At 34.8% G+C, this 26,420-nt stretch overlaps 1 protein-coding gene across 1 annotated transcript; it reads right to left on the bottom strand.

The window, feature by feature from the left end:
• Nucleotides 1–3,884: 3,884 nt before the first annotated feature.
• Nucleotides 3,885–26,152, bottom strand: LOC142336417 (uncharacterized). Its single transcript, XM_075385241.1, has 2 exons — nt 22,808–26,152; nt 3,885–5,488 (listed from the first exon to the last, which is right to left on the bottom strand). Exons 1-2 carry the CDS (start codon nt 24,699–24,701, stop codon nt 4,107–4,109), a joined length of 3,276 nt encoding a protein of 1,091 aa, XP_075241356.1. The 5' UTR covers nt 24,702–26,152; the 3' UTR covers nt 3,885–4,106.
• Nucleotides 26,153–26,420: the final 268 nt, after the last annotated feature.

Below are 26,420 nucleotides of genomic sequence, written 5' to 3' on the forward strand. Positions count from 1 at the left end.
GGTAAATAGCTAATGGTTATTTTGACTTTCGAACTAAATTTCTAAAAAAAAATAGTATTCTTCAACTTATCCTTTTTGTTCAGATTTGGGTTTCTTTTTGTATTTTAAAATGTTGTATCATTTTCGTAACTTCGCAATATTTAGAGCTTTTTTAAAAAATTTTGTTGAATCAAACAAAATATTTTCATTGTTTAAACGTTTAACATGATGTCTTCAGGGCTTAGACAATTTGTTTCACAAGAATTTTGTGAAATTTATATACTTGTCAGTTTTTGTGGTTCTTTTTGTTGTCACTTTGTGATAGTCATTATACAAGAAGACGTTATAATAATCAAGGACGCGATGGAAGATGTTATATTCTCGCGGTTAATATCTTACAAATTTAATGGCTTCAAAACTTGTTTTGTAAAGTTGTTTGTGAAACTTATTAGCTCAGCTTGTATTTAAAGTTATTTTATAGTCTGATGATTTAGTCTCGTTAAAAAACAGTCAAAATTATTTTTTCCAGTAACTTCAAGACATACTGTCTACTCTGTTAGTCGAAAGCTTTTGTTGGTAATGAATTTTGAAAAATTCATAGAGATAGATTTTTGAGATCTGCCAATTTTATTTGTTATATAGTAGCTAAGCATCTCTATATGTAATTCACTTCATTTATCTATTGAAATACAATTTGATCTTCATAACGTTTTTATTTTCCTCAAATGGTCTTTCTTCTTGGAACAACCAGTTTTCATAAAAGCAGTTTTTGTGATTTTTGCATATTTGCCCCCTTTTTTGTAGGTTTTTGTTTTCTTTTCACAGCATCGCAATAATGGGCGTCAATTGAATTACAAATGTTGTCACCTGCAAAAAAGCAATTTTTTTTGGTTTTAGTGATCAGGTTAATATTTAATTGATTTGGGGGACGTCGTTTTCGTACATAGTTTTTCGTGCAAATTTTTCGTTTTTGCCTGTTTTTGTCGTTCTTTTTGTAGTTGTATGATATATCCTGGATAATGAAAGGCCTCAGTTGCTCTCTATTGAGGTATAAAAAACTCTCTTAAAGATTTCATTTGAAGCGTAATGTGTCCAATCATTTCGAATTTAATTCTTTTTTTAAAAAAGCCATGTTTTGATAAATTTTGCCCATTTTGCTCATTTCTAGTCGACTTGTTGCCAATTCGCATTGAGGAAAAGTCCCGTATTTTGTTCCAAAGAAACACCGATTAATCTTCGTATTATAAATTTTGTCTAATGCCATTTTGATTTGGTTATTGTTGATTTTCAAAAAAAAACGGACAAGGAGTTTTGGTCGCAATTAATATTTGTAGATATTTGATTTTTATTGCTGTTTTTTCTGGTAGTCATATTATGGTAGCCAGAGGTTTCATAGGCCCCCTAGAGTAGATTGTTTTTATGCTTTTAGTGGTTTGTTGAACGATATGTTGATATGTTATTTTTTTATCTCTTCCTCATTTGGTAGACAATTAAGTGAAAAATGTAGATGAGCGGGGTCGGAACTTAAAGTGCGAACGCACATTACCGAGCCTCCTTGTTGCTGTCTTTGCTCGAATCTTTTGTTGTCAAGTGCACGAATTTTGAGATGGCGCTCAGAAAAAAATGATTAGAAGTTTTTTTTTAAAAATTTCTTCAAGATTGTTCACTTTAGCGTTTGATAAAGACTCCTCTCTACTGCTATCTGACTATTGTAATTTTTGGAGTGTGATGGAAGTGCCAGGAGCATGAAGCAACAATTGCAAAGCTCATTTTTTGCCGACTCCCAATTAAATTTGAGCTAAATGAGTTAATGTAATTAAACTTAATGTCGGCTTTTTTACACAGCCAGTTGACTAGACAATGAGATAAACTTTGGTTTTTTTGTTGCAGTGTTCGCAACCCTCAGAACAATTTTCATTTAAGACATGTTGTTCTGTTGAAAGAAAAATCGTTCTGTTGAAAACCATGAACTCAAGATAACCTTCTGAGCCTGGGTACAAGTTGTGCAGTCTTTCATTGGAATCCATTACTATTGGCAAAATCTCCATATGATTTCTGTTAAAAAACAACAAGATGAGACGGAACTTTTAAGATATTTTCAAACGTATCAAGATGTATCCGATAACACTTTTACCAAGATGTCAGAATTCATCTCGAACATGTAACGTTGCAAGATCTTTCCAAAGAATTCCAAGTTTTGTCGAGAAAAATTAAGACCTTAAATGTCTTGGTACTTAGTTTGTTACTTATTTTGGAAAAAAACGAGAATTAAAATATATATTTCTCAAAGCGTGGAAGCAGAATAAATTTAAAGACAAATTCGCATAATTCAAATAATTTTGTACATTTTAAAGCAGTGACAGTTTATTCAAACTTTAGAACAAGCATAGAACAACTCTTAATTATGTGAAAATAACTTGAAAATTTGCGTAATAAATATTTTTGTTTTTCAAATGACAATTCATTAATTCAATTGAAATAAACACAAACCCGCATTTCGGGTTCACAGGTGGAGTCTCAACAAGTGAAAAGCTTTGGAATAGTTTTGAAGTCGCGTCGTGCAGATTTTTTGAATTTGGTCTGCAAATAATGGAAGCATATTGCGGAATAGAGTTAGGAAGAGTAGAGCGCCAGGAACAAGAAAGCTCAGCGGCGAAAGGTATGCATTGTCAAAACTGTTTCCTCGCCCAACCCCCCCCCCCCCCCCCCCCCCCCCCCAATTCTACATGACATCATCTACAATTGTGACCTCTTTACCCCCTTTATAATGGCTGTAATATAAAGGTGTAATGGCTGGCCCCCGCCTCGTATTAGCTATTACAATCATTGTTATTGCAACATCAGCTTGTTCACATCACATGACTATGGAAAAGAAAATAAATTTGTTCGCGGGTTCACGGGGGTTGGGGGGGGGGGGGGGTGGACAGTTTTGAATTGTCTAATAAAACCAAAGTGCAACCCGGCTGTTTAGGTAAAAAATACGTCACCGTTCTTGACTGAATTGCACTTCGGTTTAATTGGACGCCTTTGAAATGAGCAGTTAATAAGAGTGTGTAGAAACTCAATACATGTTACCAACTAAGTTGAAGTCATTTTTGAACCATCTCAACATTTCTGAATCTAACGCATTACTGAAATTAAAAGTTACGAAATCAAATATATGGAAGGGTTTTTCTGTAATGAAAATTAGGAGAAATTCAACCCATTCATGAGTAAGCAAAGCCAACACAAATTTTGATTTCATTCAACCATAAAGCAACCGAATGAATGCATTTTTTCATCGAAAGAAAAACGTGAGATTTGAAAAAATTTGATCAGAAATGTTGAGAAAAGTTTGTCGAATGCAAAATTAAACTTGATACAGTATTCACTGAACACTTTTCAACATGTGGCATATGCGATGTTGCAAGTGAGTTTGTGTATGTGTGTAAAAATCGCTTACATTGTGTGTAAAAGGCAGTTATCGGAACGTTTTGCAGCAGGAAGCAGCATTTGAAAAATGTGAGTCTATTATGGTTAGGAAATAACTGAATCCTTCAACTGTGAAACCAACCCCAACGTTCTTTCCCGTTTTAACTCTTTATCCTACCAAATTTTTATTTTAATATGCAAGGAATTCCATTTTTATCGTTCATCAGAGAAAAGTTGGGGTCTTCGTCCTTCCCATAACCTCCTCCCCCCCCCCAAAGCTTAGTGGTCATATAATGTATAGCCCCCTCCCAATTAACGTAATTATACGATAATGGGGGATTACAATTCTCTGAGGGGGTATAATGGGAAAGACCCGTGAGTTGCTTCGATTATGCCGAAAGCCCAATTATATTCTTCACCCCAGCAGGAATGATTAACTTTTAGAACATTATCTTACGATTACAAAGCATCAAATTCTCCCAGAGAAATCCCAAACTTTTTGGTCAGGAAACGTTGAAGGATTTGTGAACGCATCACTATTGAAAAAAAATCAAAATTCTTTGAATAATTTGAGGTCACGCGTGATGTATTGAGAGTTATCTACCAGGTCGGGGTTGCTTATAAAAATAAAGCTATAAAACATTGGAGAAGCGTGTTTCGAGTATTAGAGTTTGTCAAAAAAAAACAACGTGTTTGAGTTTTGTAGTGGATTATTATTAGTTCAAAAGAGGCCATTCGGCGCCACACTTTGCCAGAAGTTCTTGTATTTCATGCATTGTAACTTCAGGTGAGATTGCTTTGGATGGAGAAGTTGTTGTCTGGAAAAGGTTCTGAGATTCGAGATAAGGCACTGGAGAGTCATCCTGGTTGCCCAAATTGGACACCACAGTCGAACCCAAATCCGGGTTAGATGAAATATCGGAGTAGAAAATTGGTTCTTGCTTTTGTTGGACTTGATGCTGGTTTGAACTGGCTATAGATTTCTGGAAGCAATCTCGACATCTATGTACGCCTGCATGACAAGATGAACTGGAACTCGGGGAGCTACCAGGGGAGGTTTTAATTACATTTTGAGTTGGGTTCTGGTAGATAAAGGAGGAGCCAGAATAAGGTGGAAGGTTCTGAGTGGACTCGAAAAACGTAGGTTGGATCTGGACCTGATTGGCAAACACTTCCCGAGGTTGCTCATTTGCAACTCCTGGACGTTGCCGGATCTCTACGTTGCAACTCTTTGGGATGTCAGACGTCGTTGCATGTTTTGGTTCTCGGTTCATTGCGAGGTTGATGAACGCCGTTTGGGGTTCCGAGTAAACAGGCGAATGTATTACAGAGTTTGGAGATGTTACGTGTACGACGTTTGTGTTTTTAAAAGAAGTCTGCGAGTAGGTTGGAGGGTGCGGTTTTCTCTTTCTTTTCTCGCTTAGTAAGAGATCTCTTAAAGCGACGGTCGAAGGCGATTTGCTAGCCAATGAAGTCTTGACATCATTTGAGCGAGCTCTTTTATTAATTATACTTAGCGGTCGCTGGTTGTCAGTAAATTGGGGCATATCTTGATTGAGAAAGGTGCTCGGTAACGAGTTTGCGAGAGAATTTTGATCAATTGGGGATATTTGCTCAACGCTGCTAGGAGGCAAAACTGATGAACGGTGAATTACAGAATTGATGACTGACATTTGGTTCGAGTTTCTGAACTGGGAATTCTCGCTTAGAACCATCTCCTCAACATTCTGGGAAGGCATAGAAAAGTTAACAGGTATCGTTGAGGAATTTGACGAAGGCTGGTATTCGGGTATACAGTCGAGTAAGAACGATGACGGGTCATCAATCTGGATGCTGCTCGCGGAACCAACAGATCTCGTTGGCGACAGTCCAGGAGTTCCAGAAGTACCGGGAACAGCTGCGATGGTGGCGGCTGTTTGGTTGATTTGGTGGACTCTTATGTGTTTGGAGAGGTGGTCTGATCTAGAGAATCTTTTGTTGCATATTTTGCACAGATAGGGTTTGATTCCGTTATGAGATCTGAGATGTCGAGAGAGTTCGTCAGACCGGCTGAATCTCCATCCACAGCTCTCCCATGTACACTCAAAAGGTTTCTCACCTGAACAAAAACACCTTTCAGTTCTTTTCACTTTTCATTAATTCGGGAACTGTTTCCTTTTCCCACATGAAGAAAAACTTTGTTTTCACAACCATTTGCGTAGTTCATTACCAGTTCCGTTATTAAATTTCTGCAAAAAACAATTAATGCAAGTTTTGTTCAACTTTCAGTTTTTTCATTTAGCAGAGTGATCGTCAAGAATTTTTAAAAAGTAAAATCCGTGTATCTGTTTATTGATATTTGCTGAAACTGTTTATTATTACAATTCATTCATAAAATCATTATTACAAATGAATTGCAATTTAATTTTTAAGTTGACGAAGTTCAAAATAAAAAAAAGTAAAATCTGAAAGACGACAATTTTGAACAAGCGAGTTCTCACTGCGTTCTTTGCAAAAAAAGTCATAATTAAAATACAATTCTCCCGTTCGCGAAAACATTCAAATATTAACCATTTTGTAATTATAACTTTTACTGGTATTGTTAATTGTTCTTATGAACAATAGCTTTGCGGATGAAAGGTTTACAAAGCATAAGACTACTTTTAGACGTGCAGAAACGCATTTTTTTTTATCATAAGGGCATTTTTTTTTCAAGACAAAAATAGTTGCCATTTATCCTGAAATAAGCCATGGCAATTTTGATTTTTTTTCTTATTCCACCGGATAGATAGGAGCAATTTTAAATTTTTTTAAATTCAATGATTGAAAGAATGATCATCAATATTTGGAGGCGGGAACAAAACACACATTTTAATTCGACTTTTCATTGGTCCAATTCAAAAATGCGCTGTGCGAAGATTTAGTTTAAAATTGAGTGAAAAGTAAGAAAAGTCAAACAAATTCTCCAGAGCAGAGGTTACTTTATGGTTAATTATGTTTCAGTACTTAAATTTAATACTACATTTACTAACTTCAAAACGTGATTTGGTCAATCATGTGAATATTCGTGACTGAAAGTATCATATAAATTGGTATGATTAAGTAGATATGCTTTGGATTGTAAAAAAGTAACACTGTAAGATTTATACTTTTAATAACTGTAAGAAAAAGTAACTTTTGAAAATCACTGCTGGTTTTCACAACGATCAGCTGCTTAAATTCATGGTCACCTCAGTTCACATAGAGTAGTTGGAGCGCAGAAGAGCATTCGGTTTTATGCGTAACTGCAGTTGAAATGGCCATTAGGCAACCAGTGGGCTAGTAGTAAGTGCCAGTTTTGCGTTGACACCTCCCCCTGAACTCATACCCGCAGCTCACACACACATATGCACAAAAACACAAACCAACACACACACACACAAACACAAACACACACACACACACACACACACTCACACACACACACACACACACACAAACACACACACACACACATACACACACACTCTCTCTCTCTCTCTCACACACACACACCATACACACACACACGTACACACACACACACACAAACACACACATACACACACACACACACACACACACACACACACGCACACACACACAAGCACACACAAACACACACACACACAAACACACACATACATACACACACACACAAACACACACACACACACGCACATACATACACACTCTCTCACACACACAAGCACACACACACACACACACACACTCTCTCTCTCTCTCTAACACACACTCTACGCAGTCATACATACAGACAAGACTCGATTGGAAAAATTAAATTTTGTTCAACTAAATGTGCTCTCACAGGCCGTTCCAAAAGTGACTGCTCTTCTGGTTTCGTTCAGTCCTTAGTTACTTCTGTGGGACTCGCTTCGAGTAACTTGTTTTCAGCGAGTCCGATCACGATCAGACAACCACCGTCGTATCATCTCATCAAATTATAATGCAACATGAACCAGGTTAACTGATAAATGGCATTGGCAAAAAAACGGGTCACAGCCCCCAACTTTGGGCTCTTGAAAATAGGGTATTAACCAGTCACTCCTAGTTTAGACTGCTTTAACCTAGAGTTACATTTTTTAAAATAAAGCTCTCCCAAGCAACTTCAGTGGTCCTCCAAAGAACAACACTAAGGGTCTACTTTTGCTCGCTCGCTGACTCACTCGCTTGCTCTCTCTCTCTCTCTCTCTCTCTCTCTCTCTCTCTCTCCTCTCTCTCTCCCTCTCTCTCTTTTCTCCCGCTCTCTCTCTCTCTCTCTCTCTCTCTCTCTCTCGCACTCTCTATCTCCCTCACTCTCCCTCTCCATCTCTCCTCACCTTTGCTCCCCTGTTTCCCTTCCTCTTTTTTGCCACAAAAACAAAAGCATCAAGACACCAAGACATACACTCAGACCATTTTTTTCATACGAGCGATATCAAATGATTATCTTAACCAGACCAAATTAAAGTTCAACATAAACCAAGTCAACTAAAACATGGCATTTGCAAAAACAACGGGTCACCGCCCATTGTTGGCATTTGAAAATCGGGTAATGTCCCTGACTCATTTTTTAGACTGCTTTAATTTGAAGTTCTAAATTTAAAAAGCTCAAACAAGCAACTTCAGTGATCAACAAAAGAACAACACAACGCTAGGAGTCCCCTTTCGCTGGCTCGCTCGCGCATTCACTTAAGTGCTCTCTCTCTCTCTCTCTCTCTCTCTCTCTCTCTCTCTCGCTCTCTCTTTCTTTCTTTCTTGCCCTCTTTCTTTCTTCCCGTCTTTTTATCTTTGTTTCTTTCTTCCTATCTTGTTTTTTTCCACAGCGAAAACAGAGAAACACAAACTTTAGGACATACGTTCACACTCAGACCAAACGATCAAAAAACACACTTGAGTTGGTTTTATACATGGTATACAACAAATAGAAGTAATAGATCCATTTTCTTTTAAAAAAACAATAGCTTCAAAAGTTCAAAAGTCATCAGCTGAATCCTTTCGTAGTCAACTTGTTTTCATTAAATTTAGTTATTTTTCAAAAGTGATATAAAATTTTTTTTTTCAATCGAAGACCCATATTCTGATATTTAAAACAGCACCACAGCTCCAAAATCTCTAACTTGTGTTTCAGTCTTGTTCAAGTTATTTTGTTTCGAAAAAGTGAAAAACGAAAAGAAAACGAAGAGATATTAATTTGTGCATGCAAACTTGTCTCAGCTCGCATTGATTATGTTATAAAAGCTGGCACTGAGTTGCATTGCAACTGTTTTTGTTTTCAACATTTTGATGGATGATTATATATGAAATCTATACTTATCACCCCGACATGTGGACATAGCCCATTTTTGAAATCCTAGTTGCACGAAATGTCATTTTCAAATCTTTATGTGAAACATCTGTTGACTTTAACTATAATCAACCATTCGATTTTCCAAACTTTATACCTTGCCAAAAATGCCGACCTTGAGAATTTATTCAGATTGTATAATTACGAGAATACTATTCTCGGAATCATACAATCTGAATAATTTCTCAAGGTCGGCATTTTTGGCAACGTATTTTATAGTTTGGAGAATTGAATGATTGATTAGAGTTAAAATCAACAGATGTTTCACATAAAGATTTGAAAATGTCATTTCGTGCAATGGAACCATTTTGCACGAAACTGAGTCAAGTTGAAATCCTCCTTATGATTTGCTCTTCAAGCTTACTAATCTGGCCCGTTTTGGGTTATTCTTCTATTAGTTGGTTGCACTAGAGGAGATCGCGGTCATAAATCACAGTTGAAAGCAATTTCCCTAATCAGGGGCTAATATGGCAATTGTTTTGAATTGACAGCTAACACCACCTGGACTCAACGGGAGAAAAAACTGTTTACTAATTTGATTGGCAAAGTTTGATTTTCTAAGAACTTCCTACGCAGGCTTTCAAATACCGATATGTTTGCTAAATTGCGTATTACAACATTATATTATAACCATATGGGTTAACCGCAGATAATACTACCAAAATATATTACCAAAACTTGCGCTCGGATACTCAAACAACTTGATCATTACAAAACCAAACATTACTGAGAGTTGCGTATTATGACTAACGATATTTCAATTTCAACCAGCAAATTGCAAATTTGCATGTACTATTTTGCATGTAAGAACAGCAGGTTCGGGGAGACTTCTATTTTTGCATTCTAGTCTCGAAGTTGAAGACAGTAAAATACGGGGAAAGCCATACGTTATGCAATAGTTTATGTAACGCGTTACGTAACTGAAACGTTTCATTACATAACTGCAATCAAGCCTAAACCAATTTTAAGCGATATTAAGCAAGTTGGGTGCTGGTTTAAACGTACAAACTATAATATTTTCACTATATTTCACTGAGAAATTATTTGTCAAAAATACCTAATTTTTTTTCACTTTGTAGTTTATCAGATGAGCTAGTTTAAAAAACAGGCCATCACTCCCCGGCGTTTCTCCACGCTCTGTTCATTGTTTTTTGAAATGGGGCATTTTTCCGTTTTTTTACAACCACCTGGTGTTCCGAAATAAAGCAAAAAAGTGGATTTCGGCTTTGAAAACTTCGTTTTTCCGAGATGAAAGTTAGTGAAATCAATAACTAACAAAACAAGCTTTTAAGTTCCCAAAAGGACGACCAACATTTCGTCCCAGCAGTGCAATGTTTTGAAATGAAATGCCAAATAGTTTACCCAGGGGGATCTCTACAAGCTTAGGTGGGCGCAAAACGTATATATGATTGCCGGGCTAATAATAACAAAAAGGCAGTCCAATAAAAATAACCTGCGTCCGCTTTCACTTCCCCCTCAAATCTGGGGCTCAAGTTGCGGGAGAAGAAATAAACACTTATTTACTATCTGTCCTTTGGCAATGTTATAACAAGATAGTTATAGTTATAATAAAAAGGCAGTTAAACTTGTGAGCATTGAAAGCCGGCGGATTTTCATGGAAGTGTAAATTTGTGCCGTGTTATTGGTAAACGAAATTGGGAAAACCCCTGAGCTATTAAGTGTCTTGGAATAAAAGAACTGTTTGTTAACTAGGTATGAATGTGCTAGCGTGATACATAATCTGGGGGATTAGGGCTTCATATTGTCAGATCAAAATCTTACCCAAATGTCCACCAGGTTAATATAGAGCTATACTTCAACTCTGGACAACTTTATGAAACTGGGATTGTCTAATTGTACCGCGCTTTCGTTTTTTGATCATGATAATGTTACACCTTCAAATTAAGTTTAAATCGTTCGTTCGACTATAATCAAAAGATCTATGTACTGAAACCGAATACATAAAATGCGGTGACCAGACTATGATTTATGGAATTAAAAATGTGGTACAAGTTAAGAATTGACCTCATTAGCTATCTTTAGCATTCTTTTAAAAAAAATAGTCTGACACAGATTTCAGCGTTCCCAAAAGCAAAAATTCCATTTGCAATTCTTGCATGCAGACTTCTGGTATGGCCTGATACTCGGGTCTTGATACTAGCAACGATCTGACTTAGTTATTACCCAAACAAGCCTTAAAGGACGAATTCTAACTTTAGCTGTCACCTCATATTTTTTTAAGAACCAGATTGTTATTTTCCATTTTTATTAAAAAATACATTCCAGTGAAATTCTAACAACATGAGTCATTAAAAATTTATCTGTTTTAAAAGAAAAACTCCTTATATGGTGTGCCATTTTCTAAGCTAAAAATTTGAAAAAATTTGAGCAACTTTTTTTTGAAAACATTCAATGTTTGTTTATCAAAGTCAAGTGCTAATAGTAATGTTATTTAAAATTTTCAAAATTATGGTTGCTTTACTCGATTAACTTGAAAACTCCTGTTTTTCGAAATTTGACATAAATCTCTTCTCTCCAAGTGGAAATAACAACCGAACCGTTATCTCTACAAAAGTTGCGACAAAAGACACCTTGCTTAACACAAAGAACAAAATTTATTCGCGTAAATAGCTTTTAAGATGAAAGCGTTGGCTGCTCACGATGAATATTTGTGGAAATCGTGCAAAAAGCATTTATGGTCACGATAAAAACAAACAAAATTTCTTAATATGATCTTGCAATGCTTAGTAAAAATCATAAGATCTTTTGTGGATACTAAGAACCAAATATCGTTGTTTAATGGATGTTAAGAACAATCTATGGTTCTCTGATGGATACAAAGAACATAAATGGCCTTTTTTAGTTAACAAATATCATACATAAAGTTCTTTGTGTTGACAACCAAACTGATAATCTGATAGCAGCCAATGAAAAAACAACAATTAAGTTTGGGATTTGTATAAAAACCGTCTGATGTCAGGACAATATACCCAATACCATAATACCCAATGCCCAATGAGACTAAAATGTAACAAGGCGGCTCGTTAATGTGCGTTCGCACATGATGTTCCGACCCGAGCTCATCTACATTTTTGACTAAAATGTCAACCAAATCAAGAGATAACAAAAATAGATGTTTGAGTTTAAAACAATCGTTACACATTCTATCTACTAATTGAATTACTAATGCCATGCTTCATTACAGCACCAACGTGACCTGACATTGAAGAGACTAGAAAAAAATAGCACCAACAAAATTTTGGCGGCAAAAAATGAATATCTAATTTTAAAAGCACCTGGTAACAACGTCAAAATGCAGTCAGATAAAACCTTAACTACACAAGTTTACCTTTTACTAACTATACAGCAGATGAAAAGTTTTCTTAACGAGACTAGGTAACAAGCCGACAAAAAGAACGAACAGTGAGGCGAAACTTAAAAATTAATCAACATTTTTTGCACCAAGAAAATTCAAAAATCTTAAAAAACATTGGTTTTTAATAAAAAAATCCTTGATAAATTACTAAAAAGTCATTACAAAACCAAAAGCACCCGTCTGTGGTCAGACTATGCCATAGAAACAAACTAAAGAGAAACTCAAAAAATTACAAACGATTTGCGAAAACACAAACCTTTGCTACCATTAAAATCAATACCTATCATCTGAATATGTATTTTTAATTCAGTTGTTATTTCTGCTATTTCAGTTGAAGGATTTATACTGAAAGATTAAATAAGTTTACTTGGGCCACATTTAAAAACCATTGGGATCTGTTATTACGCGATTGTTCTGAAGGAAGAGAAAAAGAAACGCAAAAAATGGCCATTAAATAAACGTTCAGAAAAACGAAACAACAGTGGCACATAATATCAATATATATGTTATTTCTTGAAATACACGAAATTCGATGGGACATCTGATTGATGAATAGAAGTTAAATTTGACGAAAGGAACCTATTCGCTATATACTGAATGTTTCGAGCAACATCATTCATTCAGTCCTCAATTACAAGCCTATGAGATCTGTGAGCAATTTACGGCTACCTAAAGAACAAAAACAGCGAATTCAGGAAAAAAAATTGAGCGACAAAAGGGTCGAAGGCATTAAAAAAATGAACTTTTCACTAAACACTCTTCAATTTAAAATTAATTTTTCAGGAGCAATGGTAAAACCTTTTTTATCAATATAATTTCAAAAAATCAACAAATATAAACAAATACATTAGACGCACGAAAATTGCGGGAAAACACGTATTATCAACGCCATTAAATTCATTAGCCTTCAACGGAAGCCAGTATATACAATAAATGATGCCTCGAGGGGACAATAAGTTTTTTTGCCAATCGTATTTCATCAATAAGACCTTACAACAAGTTAATGACTATGAAAACAACAACAGAGAGAGGCAAAAACCACAAATTTAGTAGAAAAGTGCCTGAAGAAAATGTCGAAGCAACTCAAATCATAAGCTCTTCCCTGAAAACTTTATTTATGATCCGTTGAACTTCTTCCCTAAACCAATAGGGACTCTCAGCAGTAAGATGATGTGACAAGATTTCAAAAGGATCGAAAAACAAAATAAAGTACCCAAAAAAAATACGAATTCTCGTGGCATTGATGTTTTAAAACTAATAGGTAGAAGATAAAACCGCTAACCAGATTAATTTTGGCTATAGTAGAACGGAAATGGATTCTGTTAGAACCAACAATGACCAAGAGTATTCACGAAAAAAAATTAGGAATGGTTGAATTTCAAAAAAGTTTCGAAAAATTATTTTTAAACCCTTAACAGCCAGTAAACTCAATCTTTCATCGGAGCTCAATGACGATGCTCAGATATAACCCATAGGGAGGAAAATGATGTCTGTCATGCATAGATAGTTAAAAAGACATCACAATAAGTCTTATGACAGAAAACAATAACAAAAACAGCAAAAACTAAAATTCAGTAGAAAAATGCGAGAAGAAAGTGTCGAAGACAATTAAACCATTAGCTATTCTCTGAAAACTTTCTCTGTGATCCACTGAACGTCCTCTCTAAGCCAATTGGATTACAATAATCTTTGGATAATGTGATAAAGAGTTCAAAAGTGACCAATAATTCAAAAAATCCAAAAAAAAAATTTAAAAAAATTGAAATCTTTGTCATTGAAGTCATATAACCAATAGCTAGAAGATAAAACAGCTAAACAGAATATTTTTAGTCGCAGTAAAAAGCAAGTGGGTCCAGTCAATACTGAAACTCACTAACAGTTCAAGAAAAATTTAGGAATTGTTATTGTTCAAATAAAATTTTCGAAAAATGATTTTTATTTTAACAGACATTAAATTCAATAGCTTTCAACGGAAGTCAATAAAAACGCTCAAAGATGCCCCGGTGGCAGTACATTTATGTTTGTCATGCATAGGTATTCATTATGAGATCACAGTAAGTATAATGACTATTAAAACAACAAAAAAAAACAGGAGAAAACCAAAAAATCAGTAGAAAAGTGCAAGAAGAACGTGTCGAAGCCATTTAAACCATAAATTTTTGTTTAAAATTTTTATTGGTCATCCACAGAACATCGTTTTTAAGCTAATGGGAACTGTCAATATTTGGATAATGTGATAAGATTTCAAAAGTAACCAATAATACGTAAAAATCCAAAAAAAAATTTTAAAAAATTGAAATTTTTTGTCATTGAAGTCATATAACCAATAGATAGAAGATAAAACCGCTAACCAGTTTAATTTTGGTTGCAGTAGGAAGGAAGAGGGTGCTCTCACCCCTGGACTGACTTACAATTCACTATAATAAGATTATGATTCTTTAATATTCAAAAAAAAATTCGAAAAATTATTTTTTAAGTCTTAACAGCCATTAGCCGCCCCCTCAATGAAATAGACATGTTCACTTAATGCTCATTATGGAACATATTGCACTGTTAGTCAATGAATCCCTTTCATAGGACTCCAAAAAAAATAGTAAAACTTCAAAAAGAAATTCAAAATTTCATTCAAAATTACGAAAACTCAGAATCGAAGCCAAAAAAAAACATGAGCAATTCCTTGAAAACGACGTTTTTTGTTCATTGCGCTTCATTCGACTATAAAGGAGTTTTGTCATTAATAGAACGTCGATATAAAATGTGACTTGTCTCTAGGTGACTTAAAAAAGCAAAAAAGAGAAAAGTTTTATTAAAAAAAGGGCTCTCAATTAGAGTTCGATTTTTTTTTGATAGTGAACTTCCCTATGAGACCAGAACTAGTCTTTCTATCGCCTTGCATTCAACTTTTACGAACTCAAAATTTATTCTTTTTATAGAAATTTGAATTAATGTTTTCGTAAAAAAGATCTTAGTTTGAAGAAAATTGTACTAAAAGTGAACAATCATGCTAAAGATCCCATTGTTCACACAAAACTTCAATCCTCGATAACTCCTCGAAAAAAACGAAATTCAAAAAAATCTTTTTACTTTTGAATTCTACGCTGGACCAGCTTTTTAATGATACCACTCACATTTCTCTACGACGAATATATCGATCGGCCAAAATTCACTGAACAAAAAAAAAAACCCATTTGAGTATATAGTTCCTTCCCCCACAAGTGGGGTCGGAACAAAAATTTATGTCCCTATGATCCGCTAGCTAGTCGAAAACGTGAATATGAAAAAAAATCATGTTTACTTTTTACAACTTTTTCAAATTTTTGTGGACAGAAATTACATTTTTCAATTAATTATAGTAAAAAAAGAATAGATATAGTGACTCTGAAAACTTTCTGTAGCGACAATCGCTATCTTCCAAACGCAAAAGGGTTTAACAAAATGAAACAAATTCTCGATTCTCTTTCTTAGTGAAGAGATTTTAATAATAATGCTACCATGGTATCATCAACATTGATTGAAACAATTATGCCGTGTGAAAAATTTGCCGATTTCATTTTATTTGATTGAATTCCGATAATAAGATTCACTTCAGATTTTAAAAATAAATAGCGAAATTCAACGACTAAAGACAAAACCAGACAAAAATTACACACCTAAAATTTGGCAGTCTCCACCAATTAAGAAGCTTCATTTTTGTCTGAAGTTGATCTTCTTTTGATCGAAGAAAAGTCAAACAAGTTTTAATAAAATTGTTACAATATTGACGCAGACTACATGTATTTCTACGCCTAATTAACCACCTTGTCTTTTGGTCTGAAAACCCGACCGTTATTTCACAGCACAAGAAGCAATTACACGAGCCACAAATCTGATTGTTTTGAGTTCCAGAAGTGTAATTTTAATGAAGAACCAACCAGATAACTCTGGATCAGTTTTGACTATGTTTGGCATAAATCTAGGCAATAAAAGATTGCAGGCAAAAGTGAACAAGAAGTTACTTGAAGCCGCGGCGTAAAATCACAAAAAAATCATTTACTGAGATAGGCATCTAAGTGAAATATTTAAGTTACATCAACGGATTGAGTATCACTCATAAAGGAACCAAAAAATTAGAGAACAATTCTCATCCAATAAAATTGTTTATCATTTGTGTTTGCAGTTAAATTCTTTTCTTCTATCATCAGAACTTCAGTTAACGGAAATTCTAGCAATAGTAAATCTGCATCCTAGAAGTTTAAACGACTTTTCAAACCTTATCACTTCAATATTTCCAATGTTTTGCTGTTGATAATTTAATTAAAAGAGATTTTTCAGCATAATTTTTATTAAAACTTTTACAGCAAACATGATGCTAGTCAATGTGCAATATCAAAAAACTCTAGATGTTGCACTATAACATTATGATAATGTTACACTATAACATTATTATATTTTTTTATTGTTTTGAAGCCATATTTTGAGAAATCTAAAAAAAAGTTTTAATGCTTGCCATAACTTCTTCAATTAAATTTACACAGAAAATTTCTTCAGACAGTAATAAAAATACGATTATGAAAGAAGTTCACTGTGACATAAATTGCAAAGGTTCTCAGCATAGTGCAGATAACAGTTTCTAAGATATACTACAAAATCTATCCAGAAAAATTGAGAAGCTGTCAAAAAAAGGAAATTGACACAAAAGAATTTGCATATATTACATTGAATCAAAATTAATAAAAAATCAACTGACAAATTTAGCAAGATATTTTCTGCTATATTTTTATTAAGAAAGTTAGCAAAAATTTTTTTGCTATGTCGTTTAACATAACAACGTGCGTTCAAACAGAATTTAAATTGAGAAAAGATAAGTTAAATAAAAATTAACAAGATAAATTGTTTTGTGGCTTTTTTCCAATTTCTATAGGTAATTGAACTCGGAATGCTGCAATCTTCGTGTTGACTAAACTCGGAATGCTGCCAAATTCCTTGTTGACAAAAAATTGTATTTAATTGTAAAGTATATTGAAGATGCTATGGCCATTTTCTGGGCAAATTATTAGCTAAACCAAACAAAATTTGGAAGATGACCATTTTTGCTTATAAACTTTCGAATGACAAGGAGGCTCGGCTGAATTAGATGGCCGATAAGATGTACAGTTTTTTTTAAAGTACTGGACAAGTCAAACATAAAAATTAAATAATAGAAAATGTTAATTCTGGTCAAAGCTCGATGTCTATATTTGATAACAAACACTGAATAAGAAAAGGAACTGCAATCAGATTAAACTTGAACAAACCTTTTTAACCTATTCTTCATTAGTTAAGATTCGAGACCTGCCAATAAGAAGACTTGGTAGCAGATCATATATTGAGACCAATAAAAGTTTCATGTTGACAAAAAGGATTTGAGATTTTCGCTTGGGTCTTCTTTATAATAAATGGGTCTTCTTTGAAAAGGGTCTGTTTGAAAACGACAACAAAAATAACCAAAATCGGCGACCATCATTAAAAACTCACAAAGTTCGGCTAGAACCACATTTCTACGGTGAAAAGATGTCATTGGAAAACTAACCAACAGCACAAAAATATTGTTTGGAGCAAACAAACCTGATGAGTCCTGTAAATAATGAGACTTTGATACTTTGTGACGATAATGAGATCAAATAATGGGAAGCACAAAAAAATTTTGTTCAGAAAAGAAGTTTAATTGATAGTCATTAAAGCCGTTAGCTATAATTTGAAATTAGAGAATACAATCATTTTAACATCCATAAAAAACGTTATGGATTTTGATTTTCAAAACTCTGCCGCACGACAACAAAAAGACCGACAATCAGAGGCAAATAAATCTGTTTAATTTTGTCAGAGAACGGTTCATTGAATCACTTGAAAAACATTTTGCCCAGTTTACATTGCAACTGAGCTTCAAAAAGAAAAAAAATGCAAACATCGAAACTTCACTGACATCGTTTCTTAAAACGCATTAGAATGAAATTAAAAAGATTAGTTAGGTTCAACTATAGCTTTTGAAGGACCCAATTGGTTCTTTGATCAATGGGAAAAAGTCATGAGGCTGCAAAAATAACAAATAAAGGCAAAACAAAAGAAATCAATAAAAGTTTACGAAATCACATTGTCAAAGCCATGATGTTTCCAAGAAATTGACGAGAGATTTATTTTCCCCTGATGAGATAATATAAATTTATTTGACTTCATTTTCTATGAAAAGGATCTGTCATTAATTGGGCTTTGATTTGAAACCATTGTAGACAGCCATCAACATAAAACCAACGAAAGTGCAAAAATACTTTGACAAAGACCACGTGTCAATATAATACAAATATTCATCAATTGTAAGAATCCAAGATGAGTCCAAACTTAGCTGCAATCTTGCAGAACCTCTAATAAACACAATTGAATACTCCATATGTTTGCAAAAATATCAATTAGAAAAAGAAATAATTCAATAAACCAAAGTAAAATGATGCATTTTGTATAATTATAGAAAAGAAATTTCAAAAAACGGCAAAATTTACGGAGGAGTACTGTAGGAAGAAAAGTGAAACAAACCATTTTTTGGAGTTCTCAAAGACCGTGACAGCGGATTTTAGGTTTCTACTTCTGGCATATTTAAACAAAGTTGGATAAACCAAAATGTTTTCGGAGCCATTTTTGTTTTGAAATTTCTGAAAATTGAAATAAGTAAGACTACGAGCCAATAGAATCGAATACAAGCCAATCAACTAGACTCCTCCATCTTTAAAAGTAAAATCAATAAAATGGTTGTTAACAAATTTAACAAAATTTAGCAAAACTGACCAAAATACTGAAAATGTGAAAAAAATAACAAAATTTTGTCTACAATTCACAAAAATTTAAACAAAGATAACCCCTCCCCTGTAAAGATCGAAATTCAACAAATCTGTTTAGTTCCGTATTCTACATATGACAGACCAGTCTCAAATCTCCACAATGAACATATCGATCGGCCAAAATTGACTGAACAAAAACCCCATTTGTTCCTCCCCCCACAAGTGGGTCGGAATGACAATATATCCACCACATTTTCGGGTTTCTCAATTATTTGAGGATATGGTATAAGGAAAATTCTTCGGTTAAAAATGTTCACATGGTTTGATAAGCCATCCTTTATGCATAAAAAACCGTTTTAAAATATATTTGAGGCAAACTTTTGTAATTTATAAAACCTTTTTGTTTTGAGTATGAAAAAACTTTTGTCATTAAAAAGATTGAGACCTTGAAAGTTTTTCAAGTGATATTTTCTGTAGTAATATCAAAAAAAGTAAAATAAATAAAAACTACCCAGATCTAGGTACAGACTTATGAAAAGACGACTCTCGACCAAAATCTACTATGAAAAGACCATACTCGACTCATTTGAGCTTCGAAAATAATTTAGCTGGACTTTATGACATTCTAGACTTTAGATCGACTCAATTTTTTTGTAAAAGACGTCAGCTGGACCCAAATATTTACAAAAACACTGGACCCAAATATTTACAAAAAAATTTGGGCTGGACTTAAGCTCAACACAATGTATGCAAACAATGTCGAGTTAAATTCTTTTCTCGGGTCCATCATTGGTCATTTCTTCTGTCTTGCAATGGAATTTTTCGTGCAATTTTGCATATAACGTAGTCAACATGTATGCTCCTTCATCTTTTACGATTCAGAAGAGGAACAGGTCCCTCAAAAACTTGATTATTTTTTCAAAAAGATAGCTCATAATTTTGGAAGGGAAAGCAAACTGAAAAACGCTAAAATTTTGTCATGGCTGATGAAACTAGGACCAATTCACTCAAAATAACTGGTTTCATTGAATCAAGTAATGTGGTAATACACCCCGGGTCTAGATACAGACTTATGAAAAGACAATGTACGACCAACGTGTGCTATGAAAAGACCATACTAGACTCATTTGAGGCAAGAAAAGATTTCAGCTGGACTTTAAGACATTCTGGACTATAGCTCGACTCAGATTTTTCGCAAAAGACTTTAGCTGGAGTCAATATTTTAACTGGATTTAAGCTCGACACAATGTTTACAAACAAAGTCAAGTTGAAGTCTTTTCTTGGGTCCATCATTGGTCTTTTCATAAGTCTGCTTTTTTGCCTTTAAAAATATCCGTGCAACATTGCATATAACGTAGTCAGCCTGTATGCTCCTTTATTTTTTTGCGATTCTGAAGAACCACTAATCTCTCAAAAACCAGCATTTTTTCTTTAAATATATAGTTCATAATTTTAGAGGAAAACAAACGGAATAACGCCAAAATTTTGTCATGGCTATTAAGATTAGGACCAATACACTTAAACTAGCTGGTTTTATTGAATCAAGTGATGTGGCAATATACTCGAGCTGCCATATATCTTTATCTTAAGATTTGACGATGATCTTAAGTCTTTTGGCAGTTTTCCAAATGCTTCTTAAGTTGGACTGCTCTGGTGCAAAGCTATTTAGTCTTGCTCCGGCTCTGCTTCTGTATGTACAGAAGCAGAAAAAAATGAAAAATTTCGAATTTTGAAAAAAAAAATTTATGAAAAGACTAATGGTGAACCCATGAAAAGACCTTTACTCGTCTTTGTTAGTTATGAAATGACTATTGGTGGACCCATGAAAAGACCCTAGCTGGACTTGCTTCGTTATGAAAAGACTTAAGCTCGACCCATGAAAAGATATTAGCTCGACTTTAACTAGGAAGCTCGACCGTGTAATCATAGTCAATTTTGCCCCCCCCCCCCACTAGACTTTTAACGTTTTTTCATAAGTCGAGGCCTAAGCCTGGGACTCAAGCTGCCAGAACACATTATCTTAGGATTTGACAAAAATCTTGAGGCTTTTGGCAGTTTTCCAACTTTTTCTTAATTTGGACTGTTGTGGTGCAAAGCTATTTAGTCTTGCTCCAGTTGTGTTTCTGTATGTACAGAAACAAAAAAAAATTGAATTCTGAAAAAAATCAGACTTATGAAAAGACTAATGGTGGACCCATGAAAAGACGTTAATTCGACTTCATTGATTATGAAAGGACTAATGGTGGACCCATCAAAAGACCTTAGCTGGACTTTCTTCGTTATGAAAAGACTTTAGCTCGACCCATGAAAAATATTATCTCGACTTTAACTAGGAAGCTCGACCGTGTATTTATAGTCAATATTGCCCCCCCCCCTACTAGATTTTTTAAGTCTTTTCATAAGTCCAGGCCTAGGCCTGGGTAATAAGATTATCATCACTTCCTTTTATCGATTTTAATAAAATTTGCATCTGATTATATATTTTATCTGAGCAATAGCTATACTTTCTGAAGCGTTAACAAATCTTTTTCAAATAATTAAACCGGTCTCTCTAAAAGATACTTAAGAAGTATTTGTTGAGCGAGGTCATTTTTTCTTCAATATTTCAATACCATATGTAATCATGCTTCTTTTAATTGAACAATAAATATTTGTTAAGTAGATCTGCGTTTTTAAAGCTTTTAATATTTTAAAACGATTTGCGCAAAAAGTGCCGATAATTAATTATTCTTTTTCAACACTTTTTTCCAGAAAAAATGGTCTGAAATGTGATGAAAGGAAGCTCAGAATCAGCCAATCCGGCTCAATACAGTGCTGGCGTGATCATCCACAAACACGTTAATTTTATTTTTGCTAGAAACAAAAATAGCTAGCTCATAATTGAATACTTTCTGTGCATTCATAAGATAATATTTAGAGAAAAACTGCAGGTTCTAGCCAGTATAACACTGTTATAGAAAGCCATCTTAAAGAATATGTAACATCTAATTAAACACATTGTTGTTTTTGTAAATAAATCTGTTTCCGCTAAATTGGATATCTAAATTGAAATCTGATAGCATCTGTTTAATTTTACTCAATTGTTTTGGATGTGAAAATTTGCACGTGCTAACTTTGGTACCGCACAAATAAATTCGTTTCAGATCTTTCAGTAGTTTTTGCTTTTTAGATATATCATAAGTATATAAATTTGAAAATTAAATGGGAAATTTTCCTTTCCCCATTATCATAATTATAACAATTTTAAAATTATTATAATGATAGAAATATTCATGTATATAAATGATACTTCTACCATGTCAGGGCAAAAACACCTAGAGAAAAAATCCAAATACCAAACATATAAATATGGTGCACTGATATAAAAAGTATTTATTTGTAAGTGTCGTCTCGGGTTTTTTTAGTCGGGAATTGAAGCGCACCCAAAAACGAAGGAGATAAAATCTGACTATACGGGAATTTGGACGAGGTCAAAAACGCGGAAACAGTTTGAACGAGCCAAAATCTGATCTTAGGTGTTTATAATCCGGATAGGTCTAATCATACAAAAAATTGTATAATTAGATCCATCCCAACCATAAAGACCTAGGATCAAATTTTGACTCGTTAAAACTGTTTCCGCGTTCTTGACCTCGTTCAAATTCCCGTATAATCAGATTTTATCTCCTTCGTTTTTTGGGTGCATTTCAATTCCCGAGTAAAAAACCCAGACGACACTTACAAATAAATACTTTTTATACCATTGGCCTGTATGGGGACGATCATATGAAATTTTGAACGACAAAAATGACTTGGGAACTCAATATAGACTAATCGATACACTGCAAATATAATTTTTTCACAGAAAAAGGAAACAAGACCCGGAATAATGATCCAGTTTTTGAAGTGATGGATATTTGAGATGCTAACCAGTATGTCTTCTGAGGTGCGCCTTGAGATGTGCACTTTTGCTGTAGCATTTTGAACATCCGTCAAAGTAGCACTTGTACACCTTCACACTCGGATCCAGAAATCTCTTGTAAGGCCTGGGCTTGTAGGAGAATCCGGGCGCAGCAGCGGCAGCATCAATCAGTTCCTTGGGTAACTTCATAATTGCACTCCAACGACCCTTTTCACTATCGTCCAAAATTTGGGATCCATTCGAGTCAGTTTCTGGATCTCTTAGAATAGTTTGAGGAGTTGAAACGGGAACCACTGACGTCGGTGATAACTTATTTGCCCGGTCTGTCAAGGGTTTTGGGTTCATTTTCGAAGACTTTTGGAATTCTTGCATATTCTGTGTGATCACAGAAGCTCCATAGCTTTTATTTGAAACGGGAGAAGGCTTTGCGGCAATTACTCTATATTTAACCGATGTTTTTGACGTAACACTTTTGGGAACCCGTCGTACTTGATCAACAGGTGATTTGATGTCCTTATGGTCAATCCTTTGTTGATCTTGACTGACTGATATTGAACTACTGTAACTGCTTGATGAATTGATTCTTCGTGTCTTTTTGTTGAGACCATGGTTAAGATCAACCGGATTCACGTCAGTTACAAAATTTACATCACCCTGGCATGTTAGAATATCTTCCGTGATTTCAGTTTTGACGTCTGAATTCATTTGGGAATATTGCCTGACAGTATTAGTTATACTTTGCTCTATCATTTCAAATTGACTAAGAGCGTTAGCAGATGAGTTTTCAAGTTCGCCCTGACATGACGCAGTTTTATTACTTTGCCCGGGGACATTTTGTGAACCCTCGGGTAATGTTGACGAGTTGCCAGATGAATTTTGTCCAGTTGGCGTCAAATCAGACCCAGACAAGTCCAAATTTAGCTGGTCAATCGTAACAACCTCGCCTAGGAGCACGTCCGAATTTAACTCCCCGTAATACGATTGACCTGTCTCAGGGTCATTGCAGGTCTCGTTGCTCAATTTTAACAAGGAATCATTGGCATTGCTCAGTGTTTGGTAATCTTCAAGGTCAATATCTTCTATCAAAGGATCAAAAGATTCCAGGTAACTTAGGGATCCGAGACCTTCGTCAATGTTTCCCGATTCCAAATTGGTTTGAATATTCTGACCTGCTTGAACTGACATTAAATTTGGGCCATTTTCGTTGGATCGGAAGTTGTCAGTTGCAAGAAAGTAGTTTTCCTGGCAACTTTGGGAATCGAATTCCTGGAATTGGAACGTAGTTGAGTTCTGCTGATGGCCACCGTCTTGACTGGACACGACAATGTTGGGCACCGGCGCAAAAGGAAGAGTTTTGTCATTGCTGAAGAATATTCTAGAGCTAAACTGACTGCTCTGTTGGTGAAACGAAGCACTGATGGGGCTGCTCTCTGATGAGAAGTAACCCGAACTTGATGAGCAGCAATCGCTTTCTTCTCCAGGTACACAGTGGCGGTTCTGACAAACCTTGACTGATGTCGGAGACAGGAAAGCGTTTTCTGTGAATCCATTTTGATTGGCAAAGGTAACCGTCATAGCGGAGTTTGAGACAATAGTTGCAACGTCATTGCCAAGTTCTGGATTAGGAAACGCATTGACGTATGTTGCTGTAGCCGTCGATGCGTCACTCGGACAAGGCGATGCTTCCCCTTGAAGATCCATAACAGTCAGATCTAAGGCGCTGTGATTAATGGGAAGGCCAGACAATGATCCCTTGATTGCTGGGGACACTTGTGATGTGTAAGGTGTCATCGAGGTGTGCAACGTCGAGGCGTCACCGAAGCCTTCGCCGAATCCGGTGGAGAACTCGGTTGGCGGCTCTTCAAACAAGTTGAGAAAGTTATCGTTACTGCAGATTTCCATATGGTTAAGTATTATGTCTATAATTGTGTCGTTCGCTTCAACTATGCTATATCTGTTTAAACGTCAAATATCTTTCAAATTGCTTGTGATTATATCGATTAAGATCAATAGTCAACACCCCCAAATTGACCAATCACAGCTCTCCAATTTAGTCCATAGTGATCGTTTCGATGGCGAGAATTTTGGAGCATGCGAAGTGTATTGTGTGTATGTGTTACAATGACCCCAAATAGATTACGTAAGAAGTAATCTTGATGGTTAAGTTTACTCTTCGAATAAGTAACAAGAGCGCTATCTTAATACATAGCATCCAATGTCGTCTTGATTTGTTTGCTCAAGCAAATACTAAAACTCATAAATCGTCCGTAACCATTTCCAATTTCAATCCACATAATATATCTTGACATTGCCGTCGAAATAAATTGTACATAACCTGTAAAATTTACTCTTTCGGTCAAATGACTTGTGATTTTGGAAATTTTATGGTCACAAATTGAGTACAGTGTTTCAGTGATAAGTGTGACCTTTACTTTTCTCGTTTCTCTGGCCAAGATAATTTTAGAGAATCTATGAGCGAGCGCTTCTAGTTTACTGACCTGAAATGAGGTCTAATAATTTGAAAGTGGAATTAAAATTATGGAATAAAATATTTCGGAATATTTTTTTGGATTATCGTTAGCTATCAGTAACGATAATGAATAATGATAACTCGATGGTTAAAAATTACCAATCAGTTTTTGACAAAAAGTTGGTGATAGTTTTTTCTTGCCAAAAGTGGTAAAAAGTTTTACTTGAAACAAATGCTTGGTTTTGTTAATTAAATCTCGCTTTTGTTGTCTGAAATTGACGAGTAGAGAGGTATATTAAAATTAAACTTCGGATAACTTTTCTAATTTTATAAGAGCGTAATCAGAGTTTGCTTATTTGGTGATGGCTGTTATAATTTTTGATTATTATAATAACGAAGCGCCAGTTATTGGCATGATAATTTAACTAATGATGGCCAAATCATAACTCATATTGGCAGCGTTTACTTCATTAAAACCAGCCAATCATAATAAAAAATTGAACACACCAGGCCGTACGGCACATGTGTTGAGCCTTGAGTAAAAGAACGACGACAAGAGAAGGACCATTTTGAACAAACTAAGCACAAAGTACCTTTGAGGTAAGCAGTAATCGCAATTAAGTTTATGATATTCGATAAACAACATTAAGATTAAATTTGCAGAAAAGTTTGTTTTTATACTGCAGTACAAAAGCGAGAGCTGAGAGTAGAACGAGGTGGCAGCATGTTAGATATAGATAATATGTAATATATTATGTTAAAAATGTATACAACAAAACTGCTGTATTTTATGAAGATTGGGACTTTGAAAGAGCTATATGCGTATTAGTTTCAGCCCGTTTAGCCTGAAACTAGTTTCTCTCTCTCTCTTTCTATTTTTCTCTCTTTCTCTCTCTTGGTTGGCGTAGAAATAGAAAGAGAGTGAAGTTGGTTAGTTTGGACTTTTGGCTGAGTTGGAGTTGTTTGACAAAATGTGCGCCATGCGTAGGCCACATTTGAACCCCTTCAGCCAAAATAGCTGGCAATTATAGCCCCACTTCTTAACAATCAATTCTGAAAATACAATCTCACCCAATTAGCCGAAACATATCTTTGGGCTATATATCATTTTCTTATTTCGGAAATGTATGTTCATGATTCTAGCTCAAATG

The sequence above is a fragment of the Convolutriloba macropyga genome, chromosome 3, assembly GCF_964194025.1.
Source record: "Convolutriloba macropyga chromosome 3, txConMacr16.3, whole genome shotgun sequence".
Taxonomy (NCBI): domain Eukaryota; kingdom Metazoa; phylum Xenacoelomorpha; order Acoela; family Convolutidae; genus Convolutriloba; species Convolutriloba macropyga.